Here is a 22,880-nt window from a genome sequence, read left to right as displayed (position 1 = left end):
ATACAATTATAACTCTAAAAATTAAACAATTGTCTTAGTGACAATCCCTGAATGTATGTTATATTTAATGTACACTTAGAAGTGGAAGATCATTTTCCGCCCAAAAAATATTATATGGATATGACATATAGAGTATTGCAATTAGTGTACCCTTAACGACTGGTATTTATAGTTTGCTGAGTTATTCTTACTGCGAGTAAAAGAATGGTCTAGTAGCCATCTATCGGAAACGGAGTTAACTATTTAAGACGGTACTAGTAAGACTTATCCAAGAAAACCCTTCCTATAAGAAAAATGAAAAACTATTGTATGAGAACTTAACTAAAGAGTAAAATAATTTAGATTTGTTACATTCCTATGAACGTTAATGATAGTAACAATATAATATTAGAGAAGATATATCTCATATTTTAGGCATTTTTGAGTATAAAATTATAATTTATGACTGCAATAACATATTTTTAAACAATATACCATTTTAATAGCATGTTTAGTCATCAAATCCTCAAACTTCAATTTGACACCTCTGAACCGAGTTTTCCACAACTCAACCTTTATGAAAATGCAGACGAAAGATCCATTCTTATAAAGCAAACCAAAACCATCACCTACCCAAAAAATTATCCAACCAAAAGCGACTCTTCCACACATACCTCCAAATCAACCCAAAAACATCTTCATCGCTTCAAAACCTGCCACTAAATCACCCACCGAAGATACCCGGAGCTAACTCACCAAAACCGAAACGATCCAAAAGAAGTATCGACCAACAAACTACCCGCAACGAAAATAAAAAACCCAACCGACACCTCACCCCGATAGCACCCAGCACCGATTCCCAAATACTCAATCCAAACTAACTCCTCATCCCCGCTATAAAACCAACTCCATCCACCAAGTCACCTCGTCAAACCCGATCAACGAGTCGCCCCGAACTACACCACCCAACACTGCAACGACCACTTTAACCATTGCTTCAACCATCTCCTGAAACAACCTCCTCCAACACGCGAGTCTCCTCTCTCTACTCCTCCATCGAGGCCCAAACCTGGACCAAAACCCGCCTTCGTTAACCTAGGTTTCCCTGACATCCCGAGATCACGGTGCAGATCCAACGATCCGATACGTCCACCTAACATCGCCAACCAAACAACAGACAAACGCAACCGATCCAGAGCGCGAAATCACCGCAGCCACGGGTTAAGCTTCCGTAGCCGAACCGGTGTACAACCAACACCGGAAGTCTTTGGAAGAACGTGATCGATCCACTACCACGCGATCATTCGAAGCTCGTGAGATCGGGAAGACTGGATGGACCACTGTGTTCCTGCATCGCGAGTCGAGGATAAGCAACCGTGCAGGAACCAGTGCTGCAAAGTCACTGCAATCACGTGGAGTGTTTTCGTGTGCGAATCTGTGCGCGGTGAACACACCGTGAGTGGATGAAGGAACGTGGACTGACCTGTGCCACCTAATCGCGAAGGACTGTGTGACGAGGTTGAGGGGTGGGCCTTAGGTTGCTAGTTTTGGGAGTCACTTAAGGAGAGCGTGAGCGAGTCAATGACACAGGATCATCAGAGGGTATTCCGGTTAGGGGTGACGGTACTCGAGACCTGCTATCGGGAATGTATCGGGAGAAGGTTCCAGGTGGGATATCCGTTGATCGAATGCTAAGTAAGTTCGGGGTAGGTGTTTAAAATGGATCGTGCAAGGTGAGGAGATGGAAGAGGGTGCTGCTAGGTGCTGAGGAGGATGAGTTCGGGGGTGGTTGGAGTTTCTGGTTCGACAGGTGAGAGTGTCTTTTTTGATTTTGTGATGTGAGATGTGGGTAGGTTTAGATGGGAATGTACGAGGGTGGAGAATTGGGGAATTGATTATGATCTTGCTGATTATTGGAACGACAATTGCGTTCGATTGATGCTTTCGAGTGAATTCTGGAGGTTTGAATTTAAACTGTTTGCATGACGCGGAGGATCTAGGAGAATTGATGTAAGGGAGAATATGTGATGTTTGGGTGTTTGGTTGAAGACGGGTGAATTAGCGTGGATAGTATATTATCAAAAAATTTGGACTCGAGTGGAATCGGAGGCATTCTTGTGGTTTAGCGAGATTGGACATTGTTGTGGAGATCGTAGAATTTGAGGGTGGACAGAATTTAGTTGTATGGAAAACTGTCTGAACGGAATTTGGTGGAAATGTTTGTGAGAATATAAACGCAAAAATAACGTTCGTGAAAATTATAATACACCTTTGCTGGCAATTCATCTCGCAATATACTTTTAACGAGATTAAAATATCAATCATAGTGCATTTAAAAACCTCATCGTTTTTTCGATCTAAAAATTACGATGACAATAAAACTATTTCAAATTACTCTTCACTATATCTGAACAAAATTTATTCTTAGAACTTAAGATCAGGTGGCTGTTATCACAACAAACGTCCAAAAATTTATAAATATGGATATTGATTACAAAGTATTGCAATTTTACTTCTGGACTTAGAGTAATAGATATACCAAAAGGAATTTATTTCTCTTGTGAGAAAAGGCCACTATTCGTAGCCATCTAGCGGTTGGCACTTGAAAACACCCTAACCATCACTATTATCGTGACCATGGTAGACCATACAGACCTTTTCATTTATACCTCGTCAGGTACCAACCACATTCTTTGCAAAGGATAAATTAAAATTCATCACCATCTAGTTATAATACTAATAAATTAAGAAGTCTTTGCTTATATTTACCGATAGCCTCACGTTTCAAATATATTTCCTATGTACATACATAATATTTCAAAATTGACTTTCCTGTAACAGCATAAATATTCCAATACCTCTATATCTCACTACGTACACAGCGAATATTTTGTTCCAAATGTAATCTACAATGACGAACCTTTCACACCGAAAACTATTCCCTTCTCGCACAGATTACTCAAAAAGAGAATAACTTAAAACATTATTCATGAAATGTCATAATTTCCTTTTACACGTTTACTTGAAATACGAAAATACGAAAAATATATACGTAAAGCTATAAATTGATTTAACATTTTCTGCAGAAAAATGTCTCGAAGATATCCTTCCTTCCACTCTGCGAAAACGAAAACTCTTTCCATTTTCGTCCAATTATAATTGATTTATTACATAGTCCTCATTACGATTCGTTACAATAACCGAGAACCGATAAGGTGCATAAAATCTAGTAAATACAAGGTATCTAAATATTTTCTATCCGATGATTCAGTTTCTAAAGGATCATGGAAGAATGAAACCTTATTCCTTTGGACAGAGATCCTCGTGATCGATCTGTGATTAAATCTCAGTACATCTCTTGAAACCTTCATCATTTCCTTCGATCAACTGCTAAGAAATTATTTCCAAACACTGTGATATCCAATTAATAAAACGAAATCACGGAAAGCGAAATTTTCTCAAATTCTTTTACTCTTCATCGATCCATCGCGTAGCAAAATAATTTCACAACCGAAAACCCGAATGAAAGAAAGAAACGCAACTTTAGAGTATCACGAAAGATACTTGGAAGCTTCGAAAAAGAAAAATGACATTTGATTTTGATTTATTCCCGTATCACCTGTTCAAACTCTGCACACGAAACTTCAGTAGGATTCAGATCAGATGTTCGTAAAGTTCGTATAGATTCGACTTTATTATAAAAGATCCATTTATTTCTAATTCGTGTACAACGTTCGTTGCAAACGAAAGTCAACTCCGAGTTCCAACCTACGCCTATTTGTTCTTAAATTTGGCTTTAACAAGTCACGAAGTAAACTACTGCACCTTCGATAAAACACAAATTAGAATTAACAGTTAATTGCAAACTGTTTTTATCCCTTTCACAATTTTCTTATCATCCAATTTCTATCACACGAATTACACGTTAAAACTTCGGGAATTAAGCTCTGTAAACACATAATTACCCATATTTCGCTCAAAATAATTCACACTTAGCTACGATTTTTCCGAAACCTTCCAAGGAAAGCCAACATACAGTTTTCTAAACTATCAAACCGATTGACTTCATATTTCACGTACTCTTTTATACATTTTAGATGCATCTATGCATACATCACGCGTTATAATCTGTCCCCGAATTTTTCCAATTCGCCACTTTACCTGATACGAAAAAGCGAACTTATGTCGTATACGAAATTTATGTTTTTATTTCAACCGTTTGAATCCTAGCTATAATTGAAGAAACATAGTCGAAGAATCCTGAACAGAGAAATATCGCTTGTCTTAGTTTCTGTTCGATAGAAATGATCGAGAGAGTATCGACGAAATACGAAGTGTATTACTTGTATGATTTACATGAAAGAAAGTAACGATGCGATAGTATCTACATGAGTTAATAAAGTTATTCGACGTTATTTTGACAGATTCCGAGTGCATCTTCAGTTGTCAAGCGTTAAAACGTAGAAAGTTTTCATGAAATTTAAACAGCGCGTTGCTGGGGGATGAAACTCTAAAATTGAAGATATTTTATTAATCTTTTATATTTCGAAAAATTCGTGGTTAATGCTCTAAGTACGATTATACTGTTACATGAGTTACTTTCATTCGAGAATTATTCGGTACTGGGATAACAACTTAAGAGGGTAAGACAGTTCGACTGATTGAAAAATTAGGGATACTTTGAAGAAACACCAGGCAAAAGTAAACGTTTGATGGATTAAGCTTCTGTGACTTGTTTCAACGTATTATGAGAGCTTTATAAAACGGTATTAAGTTTTTAAAGACAGTCACTTATTTAGCTTCGCGATGTCATCGTTCCGAGGTGATCTTCTTCAACGTGGTCTTTCAGGATGCGGGATTTCTGATAAACGGGATTAGTGATAAAAGAAAATCAAAATGGAATTGAGAGTATAATTTGTTCTGTAGGTATCGTGGTTCGAAGGTTTCAATTTTTTTGAGAATTAGCAAAATAGCAGTTACTTATAGTTGATCTATCGAATTTTTAAGAAAAGTTTTTATGCTTTTTGTTAATATCTTTTGAAATTGTTTATTTATTTTAGGAAAATCGAACATCAATGTCTAGTAAATGTTATGATAAAGATATCTGGAAAATTTCGTAATAATTGATAGATTGGGTCTTGAGATATCCTGCGTATCGTTTTTGGAAACATAGTTTCGAGGAAACTCGTTTTATGTTTCGGAACGTAATTTTTCAGATGTATCTTTAATTTTTCACTAATCGGTTTTTTCTAGCTTGTACATGTGACTATGTGTTTCGAGTTTGGTTTATTGTATGAGTGATAGACTGGATTTTCAAGCAATTCGACCGTTTTTTAGAGTTTTTAAGAGATCGTTTATTAGGTGTTTTAATCTTTTCATCGTGGAGAGTGTCGTATAGTACAGCAGCTATTGGTTCTATGATAATATTCATAGTGCTCGTAATTAATGAGACACTAGCAAAGAGTTTAATGAAGGTATTAGCAGGAATATGAACAATCTTCACATCTGTAATGGAGTTAAATAAACTTTTTAGAGCTAAACGATAAAGCGTATTAGCAAAATTTCGTTTTGATTTTGGGTTACTTTACCCAAAGCAGAGTGAAAGTTGACACGTATAATGTCGATTCTCGACTTTTCTGATATCACGGGACCTGTAGAATCGGCTACATATTGATAGACTGTCATGTTAAATTGTTATATATATGTGCTGATGCGTTACGGCAGACAAAATCTGCTTGTTTCAAAGGCTGGGACCTTCCGTATATTAACTTCAAGTCTTCAAACTACTACTTAAGAGATAAAAAAATCAAATTTTTAAAAATTTCAAACTCTCTTGCCCGCTCTTTGGATGAATTTTATAAAATTCAATTGACATTTGAAGTTTCTAAAGAAGCTATGCACTGTAACAGCTTTCTGCAAAAATTATAATATGGATATTCATAAAAGTATTGCATATGAAATTTTCCCTTACTTTGGTTATAAAATTGTGTCCGTAGAATTCTCAAGCGAGAAATGTTTTATCCTTATAGCCATCTGGTGGAAACGGCTTGTACTATGCAATATACACATTTTTACATTATAGATAATTTATCAAAATTTTATCTATTGAAAACATTATCAATTGTAATTCCTAGTATTGTATGCATATATATATTTAATGATATAATAAATCGAAATAAATAGATAATTGCTATGAAAAAGTAAATGGTAAAGAGATGTTTTTTCAAAACAAAATATTTTTCAAGCATATTTATTAATGGGGTGAAATTTATAAAAAAAAGAATTCTGAATCAAAGAAAAAAAAATTTTTATTAATATTAAGATCATTAACATCTTTTAAATAAAACATATTTATTGATAGGGTGTAATTTATGGAAAAGAAAATTCAATATATACATAGCACATATTTATTACGTGTTATATTTATTATATACATAACACGTGTTTATTATAAAGTTTAAAATATTTAATCAAATTCTTTGACAGATAGTAAACAGCATTGTAAATTGAAAAATAAGAATTAAATAGTGGTAACCATAAATAGATAAATTAATCTATAATTAGTATTACACTATTCATTTTTCCTTTTTAAATATACACTGTAACTTATTAAAATATAGTTAATATTATGTACTCGTTTATTCTGGTCCTAAAATATCAACATTTGCTGTTGTATCTTGAACATTACTATGAGCTATCATGTACTCAGAGACTGATATGTATATACCAACTAGTAATCCAATTACACTTGCTATATAAACATTTCGTTGAAAAATAATACATGTAGCTATACAAAGACCAAAATATGTAGCATATCGTGCAATATTTTCTTGTTGTTTACGGCCCAAAAGATCAGAATCTATAACAAATAATTTTATGTTACAGTAAAATAAACATTACTATTAATATTACTATCATTATTAAAATATCGCATAAATTTTATTTTATACTTATTATAAAACTTACTTAAACACAAATTATCCTTCTTATGGAATCCTTCTGCACATTTTATACACATATCTGGCCCATCTCCAGTACAACCATTACAAGCCTTGTCACAACCTAAATTATATTAAGAAGTTAAGTCTCAAATCTATACATACTTGTAATATATTCTTTATAAACTTACTTAAACATGTGTACCCTCCTTCCTTGTTGATACAAAATTGATTTCCAGGACAATATTCATCATTCTTTACACATTCATCAATATCAATGCATCCTTCTTCATCTATCATGTTCCATCCTTTCATACATTTTTCACAATTTTTTGGACCTGGTCCTTTACAAGGACCATCACAAGCAGCATGACATTGAGAACAAAGTAGTTTATTTTCATCTTTATAAGATTCATAATATCCAGTTGCACATTCCGAACAATTATCTTCCTTATAGCCTTTATCACACAAACATTTACCATTTCCTTTTCTAGTGCCTGCTCCTTTACATTTACCATTATTATTACAAATTTTATCTGGAAAACCAGGACATGGTGTGCACTGTGGACCAAAATGATCTTTAGGGCAACAACGTTCTGTCTGTTGAATGCAAATGTATTCATAGATATCTGGATGTATTTGTTGATGATTGAACCACCAATCTTCTATTTTATTTTCTAATTCTTCAGCTAAAGTATGACATTGTGTTTCTCCACGATCTAGTTCTTTACATAAATGTTCTTGTATTTCTATTAATCTAGTTTCACTTTTTGAATATGAGCCTAATTTATCTTCTTCCCATGCACTATCACCACCATCGAATTTTTCACGACTAGTCCTTTCTACACCCTATATAACAAAATTCTTTATATACTTAAAAAAAATATACACCTATTTATATATATTTTTAAAAATGTTATTTTTCATTTATAATTTTTTTAACTTAAAATATATAATGAACTTACCTTTTTAAAGCTATTTATTAAAATTTTACAAGCTGCACATGGAGGAAACTTTTGAGCTTTGAGTTCTTCATTTGAAGGAGTTTTGTTACATTTTACAGAAGCAGACATATAAAGTAAAATAAATAAGCTTAACAAAAGAAAATAGATAACATTGGTTTTTCGCATTATACTACTCAAACGTACCGGTCACTGTTCTATGTATATCAGCATTTACTTAAAAACTAATAAATAACTATTAAATACAAAAACACAAAATTTTTACAATTTATTGAATAATATGTTACAAAAGATCATTATATTATCAAATATTTAAATTATAGTCAATGTATAACTGACTTGGTTATTCTGAATTTTTCAGATTAACAATTACACGTCAAATGGTACAACGTACTGTACAACTGAACATGCGCGTTTCAATCAATATAAAAGTGATGTGTTGATTCTCCCAATTGTTTCAATAAAATATGTATTTGATAGATAATATTATTTTAATATAATAATATCTTATCTTTTAATAAATGTATAGAAAAATGAATATTTTTTTCAGTTATTAGAATATATGGACGAAAATAATTTTTTACAAGTTGTAAATAATTAATTAATTTGAAATATAATAAAATTGTATTATGTAAAAATAGTTTACAATTCAAAATAATGTAATCTATAATCAATTTTATATTCTAGAACATATACTTCAACTTCCATCTATACAAATGTATTTCATGGTCGCACTAGTGACGTGTCTTGATTCGTGTTAAATGTACAAGGGTTAGAAATAAGGAATGGTATTCTAAATACAACTTTATTACATATTTAATAAAAAATGTTGACAAAGTTTGAAACAAAATCTGCTCGTGTAAAAGGATTATCGTTTCATCCAAAACGTCCGTGGGTTCTTGCAAGGTAAGTAATACATATCTTCCTTATTCATTGGTTAGTATTTTAAATTATTAAAATAATTTTATTCATATACTATAAAATGAAGTTTTTAATTTATATTAACAAATGATGGCAAAGGGTGAGATAAAAATATTTTTTATGATCTTTTACATTTTTTTATGTAAACATATTTATCTTTTATTTATAATGTCTCCAGTGTTTTTAATAATATTTAAAAATAATATGTATTATGTTACAGTTTACACAATGGAGTTATTCAATTATGGGATTATCGTATGTGTACTTTATTAGATAAATTTGATGAACATGATGGACCAGTTCGTGGAATCTGTTTCCACAACCAACAGCCATTATTTGTATCTGGTGGTGATGATTATAAGATTAAAGTATGGAATTATAAACAAAGAAGATGTATCTTTACTTTATTGGGTCACTTAGATTATATTAGAACAACTATATTTCATCAAGAATATCCATGGATTCTAAGTGCATCAGATGATCAAACTATTCGTATTTGGAACTGGCAGAGTCGTACTTGTATTTGTGTTTTAACTGGACATAATCACTATGTAATGTGTGCACAGTTTCATCCTACTGAAGATATTATTGTATCAGCCTCCTTAGATCAAACAGTTAGAGTATGGGATATTTCTGGATTAAGGAAAAAAAATGTAGCTCCTGGTCCAGGAGGTTTAGAAGATCACTTAAAAAATCCTAGTGCTACAGATTTATTTGGTCAAGCTGATGCAGTTGTAAAACATGTTTTGGAAGGACATGATAGAGGTGTTAACTGGGCATATTTTCATCCAACATTACCATTAATTGTTTCTGGAGCTGATGATCGTCAAATTAAAATGTGGAGAATGAATGACTCTAAAGCTTGGGAGGTTGATACTTGCCGTGGGCATTATAATAATGTCTCTTGTGTTTTGTTCCATCCTCGACAAGATTTAATTCTTTCAAATTCAGAAGACAAAAGTATTCGTGTTTGGGATATGTCTAAACGTTCTTGTTTACACACATTTAGAAGAGAACACGAAAGATTTTGGGTCCTTGCTGCACATCCCACTTTGAATCTTTTTGCTGCTGGCCATGATTCTGGAATGATTATTTTCAAATTAGAAAGAGAACGTCCTGCATATGCTGTCTATGGAAATGTTCTTTATTATGTAAAAGAACGTTTTCTTAGAAAATTGGATTTCACCACTTCAAAAGATACATCTGTTATGCAAATTCGAGGTGGTGGGAAAACACCTCCATACAGCATGTCATATAATCAAGCTGAAAATGCTGTCTTAATATGTACCAGATCACCTAATAATGTCGAAAATAGCATTTATGATCTGTACCTAATACCACGTAAAAGTGATTCAAACACTGATGCTGATACGAAACGGACTTCGGGTGTTACTGCCATTTGGGTTGCTAGAAATCGTTTCGCCGTATTAGATAGGGCATATTCGGTTTGTATCTAATGAAATATTAATTATTTTAAAATAACAAAAATAAGTAATTTTTAATTTTTTGTTTTAGTTGGTCATTAAAAATTTGAAAAATGAAGTTACAAAAAAGGTGCAGATTCCAAATTGTGACGAAATATTTTACGCTGGCACAGGAATGCTTCTGTTACGCGACGCTGATCAAGTAACGCTTTTTGATGTTCAACAGAAAAGAACATTAGCTGAAGTAAAAATTTCCAAATGCAGATATGTCGTTTGGTCTAGCGATATGTCTCACGTTGCTCTACTTGCAAAACATACCGTTAATATTTGTAATCGACGATTAGAATCCTTGTGCTCTGTACATGAAAATACTAGAGTAAAATCGGGAGCTTGGGATGATTCTGGAGTGTTTATTTACACTACCAGCAATCATATTAAATATGCAATCAATAATGGAGATCATGGCATCATCCGTACATTAGATCTCCCAATATATGTAACGCGAGTTAAGGGCAATCAAGTTTACTGCCTAGATAGAGAATGCAGACCAAGGATTCTTAGAATAGATCCAACTGAATATAAATTTAAATTGGCTTTAATCAATAGAAAATATGAGGAGGTTTTGCACATGGTGCGTAATGCAAATCTCGTTGGTCAATCTATAATTGCATATTTGCAACAGAAAGGTTATCCTGAAGTTGCTTTACACTTTGTCAAAGATGAAAAGACTAGATTTGGTCTTGCATTAGAATGTGGAAATATTGAGGTTGCTTTAGAAGCTGCAAGATCACTTGATCAAAAATCATGTTGGGAGAGCTTGGCTCAAGCAGCTTTATTACAAGGCAATCATCAAGTTGTTGAAATGTGTTATCAGAGAACTAAAAATTTTGAAAAATTAGCGTTCCTTTATCTTATAACTGGTAATTTAGAGAAATTACGTAAAATGATAAAAATTGCAGAAATTAGGAAAGATGTGTCTGGACAATACCAAGGTAGTTTGTTACTCGGTGACGTATATGAACGCGCAAAAATATTACGAGTGAGTATTTGTATAACATAATTTGCATTCAAGTTTTTTTTACAATTTGCTTCTTATTTATTTTTTATGTATAGAACTCTGGTCAAGCTTCTTTAGCTTATGTAACTGAGAAAATTCATGGTATATCGTCTCCAGAAGACGATATCCAATATAGTTCTATGAGTGAAGAACTTTCTGCTCTTGAAAAAGGAGCGGAATATCTCCGACCTCCTGTACCAATTCAACAAGCCGAAAACAATTGGCCATTGTTAACAGTATCGAAAGGTTTCTTTGAAGGAGCGATGATGTCGCGTGGAAAGAGTCAAGTAGCTGCTGCTTTGGCTCCAGAAGATGATAATGTTACACCTGCTGAAGGGTGGGGTAATGATGAAGAATTAGGAATAGATGATGACGAAGGTGTCGAAAATGAAAACGTTCCTGAAGGTGAAGAAAGCGCTGGATGGGATGTTGAAGATGTAGATTTACCACCAGAACTCGAAACTACAGCAACTGTGACGGAAGATGGCTATTATTCACCACCAACAAAAGGAATATCACCAACTCAACATTGGGTGAATAATTCTCAGCTAGTTGTAGATCATATACTAGCTGGTTCATTCGAAACGGCATTTAGATTGTTAAATGATCAAGTTGGTGTGGTTGAATTTGGAGCATATCAAAATCTTTTCATGAATACTTTTGCACGCGCTAGAACATCGTTTGCCTCGTTGCCGAATATACCTTCGTTGTATGGGTTTCCCCAGAGGAATTGGAAGGATACAAGTCCCAAAAGTGGTCTCCCTGCAATTGGATTGCATCTTACAGATTTAGTTCAACGACTTCAAATATGCTATCATTTGACAACTGGTGGAAAGTTTCCAGAGGCAATAGAAAAACTACAAGCGATTTTACTCAGTGTACCATTATTGGTTGTTGATACAAGACAAGATATTGTAGAAGCACAAGAATTAATTCAGATTTGCAAAGAGTATATTCTAGGTTTGAAGATGGAAACTGAAAGAAAAAATTTACCTAAGGCTACTTTGGCTGAACAGAAACGTATCTGTGAAATGGCAGCCTACTTTACACATTGTAATTTGCAACCTGTGCATCAGATTCTTACATTAAGGATAGCTGTAAATATGTTCTTCAAATTAAAGAATTACAAAACTGCAGCTTCATTTGCAAGAAGATTACTTGAATTAGGACCCAAACCCGAATTAGCACAGCAAGTCAGAAAAATTTTGCAGGTACATTTACTTTCATATATATTATTAAAACATGTTATTTAAAATTATAAGATAATGTTATATTTTTCTCTTTTTCAGGCATGTGATAAAAATCCGATAGATGAACATCAATTAGTATATGATGAACATAATCCATTTTCATTATGTGCAAGCACATTTGTTCCAATTTATAGAGGAAAACCAGAAGTCAAATGTCCGTTATGCGGTGCATGTTACTTACCGCAGTTTAAAGATACAGTGTGTAAAGTTTGTGAAGTTGCGCTAATTGGAAAACAATGTATTGGTTTAAGGATAAGTCCTGTTCAATTCCGATAATTTTTTGCTATTTTTATGTTTCAATATTTTAATGACAATTTATATTAAGTCAATACGATATTATTGTTTTGTAATCCTTTAATTATATTAAATGTGAAAAGTATTATATCATTCCAGAAAATATCGTAAATATTATGAAGAATACATGTGTATTCAATTTTTAAAAATACTTCCTTCACTAACTTACAAAAAACAGATGAAAAATATTTGTACTATTATTGTTATTATTTCATATTGAAACAGTATATATAAATTATATTTTAAAAATATAAAATAAAATTAAGGACTAAAACATTTCATTATGTCATCAAATACTCCTTATTTTTTTTTCTTTTTTTTTTTAATAAAAATGATATAAACGTGTATTATTTAATTATAGTATAATTTACATTATTTATATTGAGTAGTTACAATTAAATGATTAGGAACATATTACACATTTAAATCATTTTCATAATCAATCACATATAATCGCACAGTGTTATGCGATTTGTGATCATATTTAAGGCGTATTAGCAATAATTAAATCGTTCGAAAGGAAGCATTTCAATGAATAATCTCTATAAAATCCCCATATTAATAACAGTTGGTAATTTAGGTAATTGTGCAAGCATATTACGTAGAATAATATATCAAGGATAGTGTTTGGTTATATATGTTATGAAATTATAAACTACAATATATTTTTTTAGCATGTGCTATAAACTTCTTATTATATATTTATCATACTTAACGAAGTTATCTATACTTTATGTAATTTATATTCTAAGTATCTAGGGAAATCTTGGTGTATAGGGAAATCTTTTATTATATCGTTTTTCGCCCATTTATAAAATTTTCAAAAGGGATGAAAAGATACATTTATTTTTACAAGTACTGTAAAAGATTATATCAAATGGATTTAAATAAGAATATAATAGTAAAATTATTATTTAGTCACAATACAAATTGTACAGCATGAAAAATATATGCAGGATTGGATCATTGATGAATACTGAGTGAGCACACTAGAAGACATGAAACCAGTGCCGTAAACATCGTGAACGTAAATACACGGTGTGCGTTCTGTGTATACGTGTTACGTTACAGACGTCTTCTAAATCGTGTAGAATTTTCATGATTCTTATCGAACAAAATTCATCTGACTTTATACTTATATGAACCATATTGTTAAGTTAAGTTAATTAGTAAAAAACAATAGTTAAAGGTAGGTTATAATCAAGACGTACGATATTGACAGTGCTAAGAATATCAAGCAGTAGTAAGTTTTCGTTGGGTGTGTGAACCTTTGAAGTTATCCAAACTGTCGAATCGTGAACACCGAAGATACAAAAGTTTGAAAAAAAGGGCACTCTATCTCCGAAACCATCGGGCGTTGTACTGCTCTAGGGGTAACACGGTGGGTGCATAGCTGCGCGGTATGAAAAAATGATGTGATCGATGGTCATCATGGCGGCACCCATGCTAAAGTGGAAGCGGATCACAAATCCGTCCGGACCCCAGCCAAGACCCAGACATGGACACAGGGCAGTTGCTCTTAAAGATCTTATGGTCGTTTTCGGCGGTGGAAATGAGGGCATTGTTGACGAGCTTCATGTCTATAATACGAGTAAGTTGCTTCCTTGCTGTGCGTCTTTCGCGCCGTTCTTGATGATTCCCGCGATCCAAGATGGCGGCATACATTGACAAAACGGTCACCGGCCGGATCACTGTGAAAATGATGAATTTTGTTTATGTCAGATGCTTTATAATTATATATTTCATATATATTAAATGTACTTTCAGTGTACATGTCTTTTTAAGTTTTATTTGTTAAACATTGGGCTAATTTCATCTGTAGAATTAGTGCGATCTGTCATTTTTCATGTTTATACGCACGGGAGCGGCCATTGCTGTCTTATACACCCCACCACGATTCGCAACGCGCCGCGTTTCCCGTCATTCCACGTTCACACTTCACCCTTCCTTCTCTTTTTTCCTTCCGTTCCTATTTCTCCTCCCACTCTTTCATTTTAGGTTTTCGCATCTTTACCATATCATGAATGCGCACAGCATTTCTTTTACTATGCTGCCACAATTATACGCGTGCGTACTATAATGAATATTTTGTACTTGTTTTTTAAATGTTTTCCTTACTAATACTATTTAAATTACGTGTATAATTTATAATATAAAAATATACAAATATAATAATGTAATTTAATAAGAATGTAAAATTATTACATACATATATATACAATTATTATACATATTTAGTAAATTTTGTTTTCTTAGCTTTTTTCAATTTATTAAAATTACTTTATTAATAAACTTAATTAAAATTCCTGTTTGTTAATAAAAATTATGTAAACATTTGTATTTTTGATTAAATTTTACATAACATATTCATAAAGATTTTTTTATTTCTTTTACTTTATTGTGAATGTTTTTCTACATCTGGAAAATATAATTTTCCATAATTTAAGAAAATATAATGGATAAATTTGTATTAGCCTTTAATTTGTTTTTTTTATTTTTTGTAGCAACTAATCAATGGTTTGTACCATCGACAAAAGGTGATATTCCACCTGGCTGTGCTGCATATGGATTTGTTGTTGATGGAAGTCGTATTTTGGTCTTTGGTGGTATGGTTGAATATGGGAAATATTCAGATGAACTTTATGAACTTCAAGCTGTTAGGTGGGAATGGAAAAAATTGAGACCCAGACCACCAGAAAATGATCCACCACCTTGTCCTAGATTGGGACATAGTTTCACCCTTATTGGTAATAGAGTCTTCCTTTTTGGAGGACTAGCTAATGACAGCGAGGATCATAAAAATAATATACCAAGATATTTAAATGATCTATATACCCTTGAACTACTTCCTAATGGAGGAACAGTTTGGGATGTACCACAAACACATGGTCATGCACCACCACCCAGAGAATCTCATACTGGGGTGTCTTATACTGATAGTAAAACAGGAAAAACCTGTTTAGTAATTTATGGTGGTATGAGTGGTTGTCGTTTGGGTGATTTATGGTATCTTGATGTTGATTCAATGACTTGGCATAAACCAGTGGTTCATGGACCTATTCCATTACCGCGTTCTCTTCATACTGCCACTTTAATTGGTCATCGAATGTACGTTTTTGGAGGATGGGTCCCACTTGTTGTAGATGATGTTAAAGTTGCAACACATGAAAAAGAGTGGAAATGCACAAACACATTGGCTTGTTTAAATATAGGTAAATTGACCTCATATTTGTAATCATAATTATATGAAAGATATTAATTGATACAATTATTTTAGAAACTTGGACATGGGAACAGTTAACAGTTGATACTCTGGAAGAAAATGTTCCTCGTGCACGTGCTGGTCACTGCGCAATTGGAATGCATAATAAACTTTATGTATGGTCCGGTCGAGATGGATATCGCAAAGCTTGGAACAATCAGGTTAGGGTTAGTCTTTATAATTTATTTTTAACTTCAGAGTACTTTTACCTATCATACAGTATGATTTATCTGTTATCTTTAGGTTTGTTGTAAAGATTTATGGTACCTTGAAGTTGGTAAACCGTCTGCCCCATCTAAATTGAACTTAGTTAGAGCTAGTTTACAAGCATTGGAAATTCAGTGGACACCAGTACCATCTGCACAGTACTACATACTACAAATACAAAAATGTAAACCTTCAGCTACAACTGGGACATTTCCAGCAGTTAGCACTCCAACAAGTACTGCAACACCTACGACGACATCAGCAATGGTTACTCTTGCAACTGATTCTGCTACATCTTCGCCTGTTACTGCTGCTCCCGAGCTTCCACAAACTCCAACCTCTGTTAGACCGTCCATACCTCCACAGACTCCTGTTCGAGTTCAATCAACTGTACAAAGCCCAGTTCAGAAACCAGTACCATCACAAAGCGTAACAAAACCATCGAGTCCAATGACACCAAGAGTAGCCGGAAATCTTATTAGAATTCGTTCTCCTTTAGTTACAACAACACCAACAGCAACCACTGCTACTGAACAAGTTCCCACTTCTAATACTACAGTGGCAGGCCAAACACCAGCTGCTATGTCAGGAATTGCTGCCTTAGCAGCAGCAGCAGCTGCTACTCCGAAAATAAGTATGAATAATGTACCAATTCTTCCACAAACTACGGCTAATACGATTAGGATGAAGAACGTTCAGCCCGGCCAACAAATACGATTTGCTGCACCTGGGGCAACAGTATTAAGAACTGCTTCACCACAACAAAGTAAACAAATTATTTTACAAAAACCAGGTCAAAATATATCTGGTCAACCCCAGATTGTACATCTTCTTAAAACAGCACAGGCAATGGTAGCAACTGTGCCTAAAGTAAGCCTCATCCCAGGGAAAACTGTCCAAGCGACAGGTGCAAAGCCACTTAATCAGGGAGCGAAAATACTGAGATTAGTAAATCCTAACACTGTACAGGGATCTAAAATTCTTACAACTATGAAAACATCCAATATCGTAGCAATGAGCAAAGGGCAAAATATTAGCGGTAAACAAACAATAATGATTACTAAACCCGGTGGTAATGGTGGACTAGTTGGTCGTAATCAAATAATAGTAGTTACAACGGGATCTAATTTAAGAACTATACAAGCCGTTACTACTTCTCAAGCTGGTAGTGGACAAACGGGTAATATTACAACACCTGTAAATGTTTTACCCTTATCAGCTACTAACCATGTAACAAATCAACAAGGAGTAAAAATGATCGTTGTGTCATCCGGAGCAATGGGAGGTGGAACTACTGGAAAACCCATCACTATCACAGTTCCAGGCCAAGGAGGTGTTCCGAAAACAGTAACTATTGCCACTAAGGGAAGTCCACAAGCTATCTTTAATCCTGGAAAGAGCCAGATTGTTACTATGCCACAAATACAAAAAACGCCAGAGACTGTGACAGTATCTGGTAAACCTGTGACATTACAAATGTCTGGTGGAATAGGTGCAAAAACGGTTACTCTTATGCCTACAAGTAGCACAATTGTTACTACTTCAAGTGCATCAGAGGGAATAGATACAAGTAAAATGTTATTTGTTCCGTCACAAAAGCAACCATCAGCTTCATTAGCATCTACATCAGATGGTCCTGCTACCACCGATGCAGCATTGGCTGCATTAGCTGCAGAAGCAGGTTTAATAGATCCAGTTCAAGAGCCTTCTGGCGATTTGTCCTTCATGGTATCTGCAGATGATGGTGGAGCAGGAGATGGTAAAATGGAAGATAATTGTAATGGTGATGAGACCACTACAGCAGCTGCTTTGGTTTCTCAGATGGGAGCTGGTGAATCAATGCAAATTGATAGAGATGGTAACTTTTTAATTCCTCAAGTTGATGGTCCAGCAGATCTCCTTCTCTCGGATGATGACGAAGAAAACGATAAAATTGATTTAGCAGAAGATCCGGCATTAGAAAATCAAGAAGATTCGCAAGTTGCAGATTCTGCAAGTATGGAGCAAGATACAGATGCTGCACCAACAGAAGCTATTCATATGGAAGAATCTTCTATAAAAGACCCAGAAACTTTGTCAGAAGGAGCATCTGAACTTCCTGTTTCCACAAGTGTGTCAGAAGATATTCCAGTCGATCCAGAACCTTCTGTCGATACTCAACCAGACGAAAATGAAATACCTATTGAAGTTGCTAATGAATCAGAATCAGTAAATGAAAGTGAGATGCAAGACGTAAATAATGCATCAGCTGAAGAAGCACAAATAAAGGCTGAAATTTCTAGTATGCAGGATCCAATAGAAGCTTCATCAGAAGAAGCATCCATGCCAGATGCTATGGAACTGCCAGAAAATGATGAAAATGAACAAATTGAAAATAATGATATAAAATTAATGGCAGTAGACACATATGTTTCTGAATCTGATAAACCATCTGAACATTTATCACCCGAAGATAGTTTATCACAGCTTTCTCAAGAAGATAATCAGGTTGTAGAAAAAATCAAGGATGAGACTGAAGAACCACCAATGGATCTTCCTGAAGGAACTCCAATGGAAACATTAGAAGACAATGATGAACCAATGGTTACAGATTCTTGTTCAACTCCTACCAATGTTAATATTCCAATCACAACATCTATCATGCAAATAAAGTTAGAACAACCCGATGAACCAATGAAACAAGATAAAATACCAGAAAAACCAACATCATCTATCAGTAATGTAGCACTTCTCGAAAAAGAAATGGATATTCAGAAACCAATAGTTCCAGTAAAAATGGAAATAAAAGACGAGCCTATTAAAAAAGAAAATTTGAAACAAGAAAAAATGAATGGTACTAGGACGGAAAATCAGAACAACCAATGAAAATAAAGGCTGAACAGGTGAAACTGCATACCGTAGATTATGATTTATGATTTGTACCTTTTTTTTCTAATATAAGTATTATTTAACATATTATTACAGACTGAAAAAGAAAAGAAGGAGGAGGAATGGTATGATGTAGGAGTAACGCAGGAATCAAGATTTACTGTACAACATTATTACTTACCTGGTGATGAACCATTAGATATAACTCAACCATTAACTATGGATGTTTTTGAAGGAAGAACTAAGGTTCCCTTAGAACAAGGAACTATTTATAAACTTAGAATCGCTGCTGTGAACAGTTGTGGACAAAGTGATTGGAGTGAGGTAAATAAAATAATTGTAAGAGCACATATTAAAATAGAAATATGTAATTTTATGTAATATTTAAAAAAAATTTTGTTTAGGTATCAGCATTCAGAACATACGTTCCGGGATTCCCCGGAGCACCTAGCGCTATTAAAATTAGTAAAACGGCAGATGGTGCTCATATTTCATGGGAACCACCACCTAACAGAAATGATGGACCCATTTTGGAATATTCTGCCTATATAGCAATGGCGAATACTGCGTCAAATAATAACGGAGAACCAAAGACAACGTCGTCGAATTCAAACTTAACATTCACAAAATTTTATTGCGGTACAAATAATTCTTGTTCGGTATCTAATAGTTCTCTTAGTGCTGCATATGTTGATACTACTCGAACACCGGCCATAATATTTAGAATAGCAGCACGAAATGTTAAAGGATACGGACCAGCGACGCAAGTTAGGTGGTTACAACAAGGTTAGTTCCTCTTTCTCTTAAATGAAAAGATTAATTACTCTTAAGTATATTATAGAAAATTATAAAATATAAAATTTTTGACTAGCATCTGTATCGTCATCAGATCCAACTAATTTTATGGAGAATAACCCTCAAGTGAAGAGACGCGGTGTAAATATACGCTTACAAGCAAGCTCCCCACAGAAGAAGGTGAAACTAAAAAGACCAAGTAGCTAACTTGTCGTGAGCCTGTTTTTCCTTGACCTCTTACAGCCCAAATATTCAAACAGCGCTATTCATTATTTAATTTCCGCTGGTACACACGCCTAACAACGACGATGAAACAGTATATTCTTCGAATAAACGATGTGACATGCGAGTAAATGAAAGAAATGAATGCACGGTATAGAGCGATGGAAGAGGTATCCATAGCTACATTGAGGTATAAACATAAGGGTTAAAAAAAGTATTTTAAGTGTTCTATATATGAATACAAGGTCTTTCTATACTGCGTTTTCTGACTCACCGTTATTCTCCTATTCCTTCGCGAATGCGCGACATTTTTCTGTAAAGATAACGCGAGTACTGTTAATAAATGGTAAGGTGGTTATTTTGAAGTTAGTCAAATTTTTCCACGTTTATAAATGCTTTCTACGAATACCGTAACATACCAATGATACTTGCATCAACACTTGCATTATTTCACACGGTATATGTAATTTTGTCTAAATATTAACCACCTTAATTTTTATTTTTTCTTAGATAAATTTAATATAGCTACAAGTTATAATAAAACGGTGGAATAAAATAGTCCATTGATTTGTACGAAAGCTTTGTTTTTAACAAAAGCTTTATCCGAATTTATTTTAAATTATTCGTACTTTGAAGTTTTTTATTGTTACTGGCATATATGTACGTACAGATTTTCTAATATTGAGTGGAAGTATGAAAAACTTCTTATTACATTTAAATATTTATTGTAAATATTGTAATTGGAAATATTTTCTTTTAATTTTGTTTATAATTGTTTATGCTAAAATTTTTTCGAAATTTTGCAACGCGATGCAAGTGTAACAAAAATTTTGTTAATATCATCTTTTTCTGTATAGAATATCGGTGCTACATTTTATTCTCATTACTTTTGTTACTGCCAATTGCAAAAGAAAATATAGAATCAATATAAGAGAAAGGAGCACATAGTATAAAATTGTTTTAAATAAAAATTTGCTTTTGAATTTTTTTTATTTTTTTCTCAGCATTAAAGTAAAGATATTTTGTAAAGAAAGGGAAAAAATGTAAGTTTGTAGATTTACACGTATTATTCGTGAAAATTACAACTTGGTTTCAAACATGTTGATATTTTGGAAAATAAAAAATTTGAACAAAATTAATATTTTTATATGGCAACGAAATAATTATTTGAATAGTGTATCATTATAATATATTATGTCTAATATAAAGTTTAATCTTTTAATATACTAAGTCAAAAAATTAGTATAAACAAAAAGAAATTTATAGGCAAAATAAATAAAACTGTCACACATTAATTTCTTTAAAGAAGAAATATATCAGTTCTCTTAAGCATAATATATTTTATCTGAGATAATAAAAAAGCTTTTAAAACCAAGCTTGGAAAATGTCAACAGATTACAAAAAATTATAAATATGGTTCATATGAATGATTAGGTGGCTTGGGGCTATGTTGAATCTGTAATAATTTAAGCGCACATTTTATTTTTAGATTATCAATACAAACTTTTTGTTATTTGCTTGTAGCTTAAGCATTAACATAGCGTTTTAAACCCCTAATATGTTATGCTAAAAATTTACATTAACTATACCTTATAAACTAGCCTATTCGAAATGTGTTAAAAGGTCGATAAAATCTTTAGAACTAATAACTTTACATAATTTGACATATTATTTTCGATTGTAATCATTTTTTCGACAAATTCTCACTGCACGAGATTTTGCGTTATAGTTATTCTGTATCTTAAAATATTTTTATGAACAAGTGATAAAAGGTTATTAGTTCATCTATCTCGTTTTGTAAGTTCTGTTAACAAGAAATGACACTAGACCGTACTAGAATATCAGTTCACAAATATTATACACATTCTGCAAATGAAATATTTTGAAATGTACGTATACGTGGTATGATATTCTGTTCAATCCAAATGTATTGAAACAATATCTATAATATTCAAATATATTAAAAGGAAGTATGAATAAATATAGAAAAAAATATCTTACATGAAATACTCGTTATTTCACTGTAGCAACTTTTATAACGTGAATGTGTACTTACACTGTAGATACATGCATCTTCAAACTAACTGTAACTATACTAAAATTACTAAAAAAAGGAACGTATTAAACTTCATTTTATTATACAAGTGAAAGTGTCAATCTATCTGTTATATACCTGAAACTTGTTAACAAATTTATAGTGTATACATTTCAAACAATCATTTTTTAACTTTAACACGAAAAATTTTGGTTATTTATACTTTAGTTTTCGGGATAAAATAACAATTTAAACAATTTAAAAAACAACAAAAGTAGTAATTTGAATACTATGCCAAAGCAGTTTATTCCAATTTTTACTATAATACTCGTATAAATAAATTTCATGACATTTTATTTCAATATTATATTCCGCGTGCTGCCTTTCTATTAATCATTCATATCTCTTGGCAGTAACGAAAGCAAATATCATACACACACTGAGTTATCTTTTTCCCAAGCTAATTTATTGTAGTAAACGGGGCAAGTAAATGAGTACTGCCTAAGACTTAGAGTGTAAATCGTGTTCTCTTGCAGTAAGAGAATTAATGAAGTAGTAATTACACTCATTCAAAATGTCAACACGATCTACATCTAAAGATCTTAGATAGTATTAATCGTAAGGACGTGAAACGCCTGAAAGAATTCTTACAAAAAAAAAAAAAAA

General features: G+C 33.0%; 3 protein-coding genes across 3 annotated transcripts; 2 read left to right on the top strand and 1 right to left on the bottom strand.

Moving 5' to 3' along the window:
* Positions 1 to 6,617: 6,617 nt before the first annotated feature.
* Creld (Cysteine rich with EGF like domains) lies at positions 6,618 to 8,138 on the bottom strand. The gene is made up of 4 exons (XM_017904209.1): positions 7,883 to 8,138; positions 7,109 to 7,766; positions 6,946 to 7,041; positions 6,618 to 6,838 (listed from the first exon to the last, which is right to left on the bottom strand). The coding sequence occupies exons 1-4, from the start codon at positions 8,045 to 8,047 to the stop codon at positions 6,618 to 6,620; spliced, it is 1,140 nt and encodes a 379-aa protein (XP_017759698.1). The 5' UTR covers positions 8,048 to 8,138.
* Positions 8,139 to 8,636: 498 nt separating this feature from the next.
* Positions 8,637 to 12,807, top strand: alphaCOP (coatomer subunit alpha). Its single transcript, XM_017904243.1, has 5 exons — positions 8,637 to 8,785; positions 9,021 to 10,245; positions 10,316 to 11,263; positions 11,338 to 12,492; positions 12,571 to 12,807. The coding sequence occupies exons 1-5, from the start codon at positions 8,706 to 8,708 to the stop codon at positions 12,805 to 12,807; spliced, it is 3,645 nt and encodes a 1,214-aa protein (XP_017759732.1). The 5' UTR covers positions 8,637 to 8,705.
* Positions 12,808 to 13,862: 1,055 nt separating this feature from the next.
* Positions 13,863 to 20,661, top strand: Hcf (Host cell factor). Its single transcript, XM_017904295.1, is given in 8 exon segments — positions 13,863 to 14,416; positions 15,330 to 16,037; positions 16,103 to 16,248; positions 16,331 to 19,139; positions 19,142 to 19,176; positions 19,259 to 19,486; positions 19,567 to 19,948; positions 20,034 to 20,661. Coding segments are annotated over 8 exon segments (4,608 nt in total). The 5' UTR covers positions 13,863 to 14,247; the 3' UTR covers positions 20,165 to 20,661.
* The last annotated feature ends 2,219 nt before the right edge of the window (positions 20,662 to 22,880 follow it).

Source organism: Eufriesea mexicana, unplaced genomic scaffold (assembly GCF_001483705.2).
Source record: "Eufriesea mexicana isolate 0111107269 unplaced genomic scaffold, ASM148370v2 scaffold2792, whole genome shotgun sequence".
Lineage (NCBI taxonomy): Eukaryota > Metazoa > Arthropoda > Insecta > Hymenoptera > Apidae > Eufriesea > Eufriesea mexicana.
This window is presented reverse-complemented; position numbering and strand designations above follow the sequence as displayed.

What these genes read in the sequence shown, in the direction of transcription:
- alphaCOP (XM_017904243.1), top strand. Translation starts at nt 8,706, where the DNA reads ATGTTGACAAAGTTTGAAACAAAATCTGCTCGTGTAAAAGGATTATCG. An exon ending in TATTAGATAGGGCATATTCG is followed by an intron (nt 10,246 to 10,315) that starts GTTTGTATCTAA and finishes TTTTTGTTTTAG; the next exon opens with TTGGTCATTAAAAATTTGAA. An exon ending in AAGTCAGAAAAATTTTGCAG is followed by an intron (nt 12,493 to 12,570) that starts GTACATTTACTT and finishes TCTCTTTTTCAG; the next exon opens with GCATGTGATAAAAATCCGAT.
- Creld (XM_017904209.1), bottom strand. Translation starts at nt 8,047, where the DNA reads ATGCGAAAAACCAATGTTATCTATTTTCTTTTGTTAAGCTTATTTATT. An exon ending in AGGAGGGTACACATGTTTAA is followed by an intron (nt 7,042 to 7,108) that starts GTAAGTTTATAA and finishes AATATAATTTAG; the next exon opens with GTTGTGACAAGGCTTGTAAT. An exon ending in GAAGGATAATTTGTGTTTAA is followed by an intron (nt 6,839 to 6,945) that starts GTAAGTTTTATA and finishes TATTTGTTATAG; the next exon opens with ATTCTGATCTTTTGGGCCGT.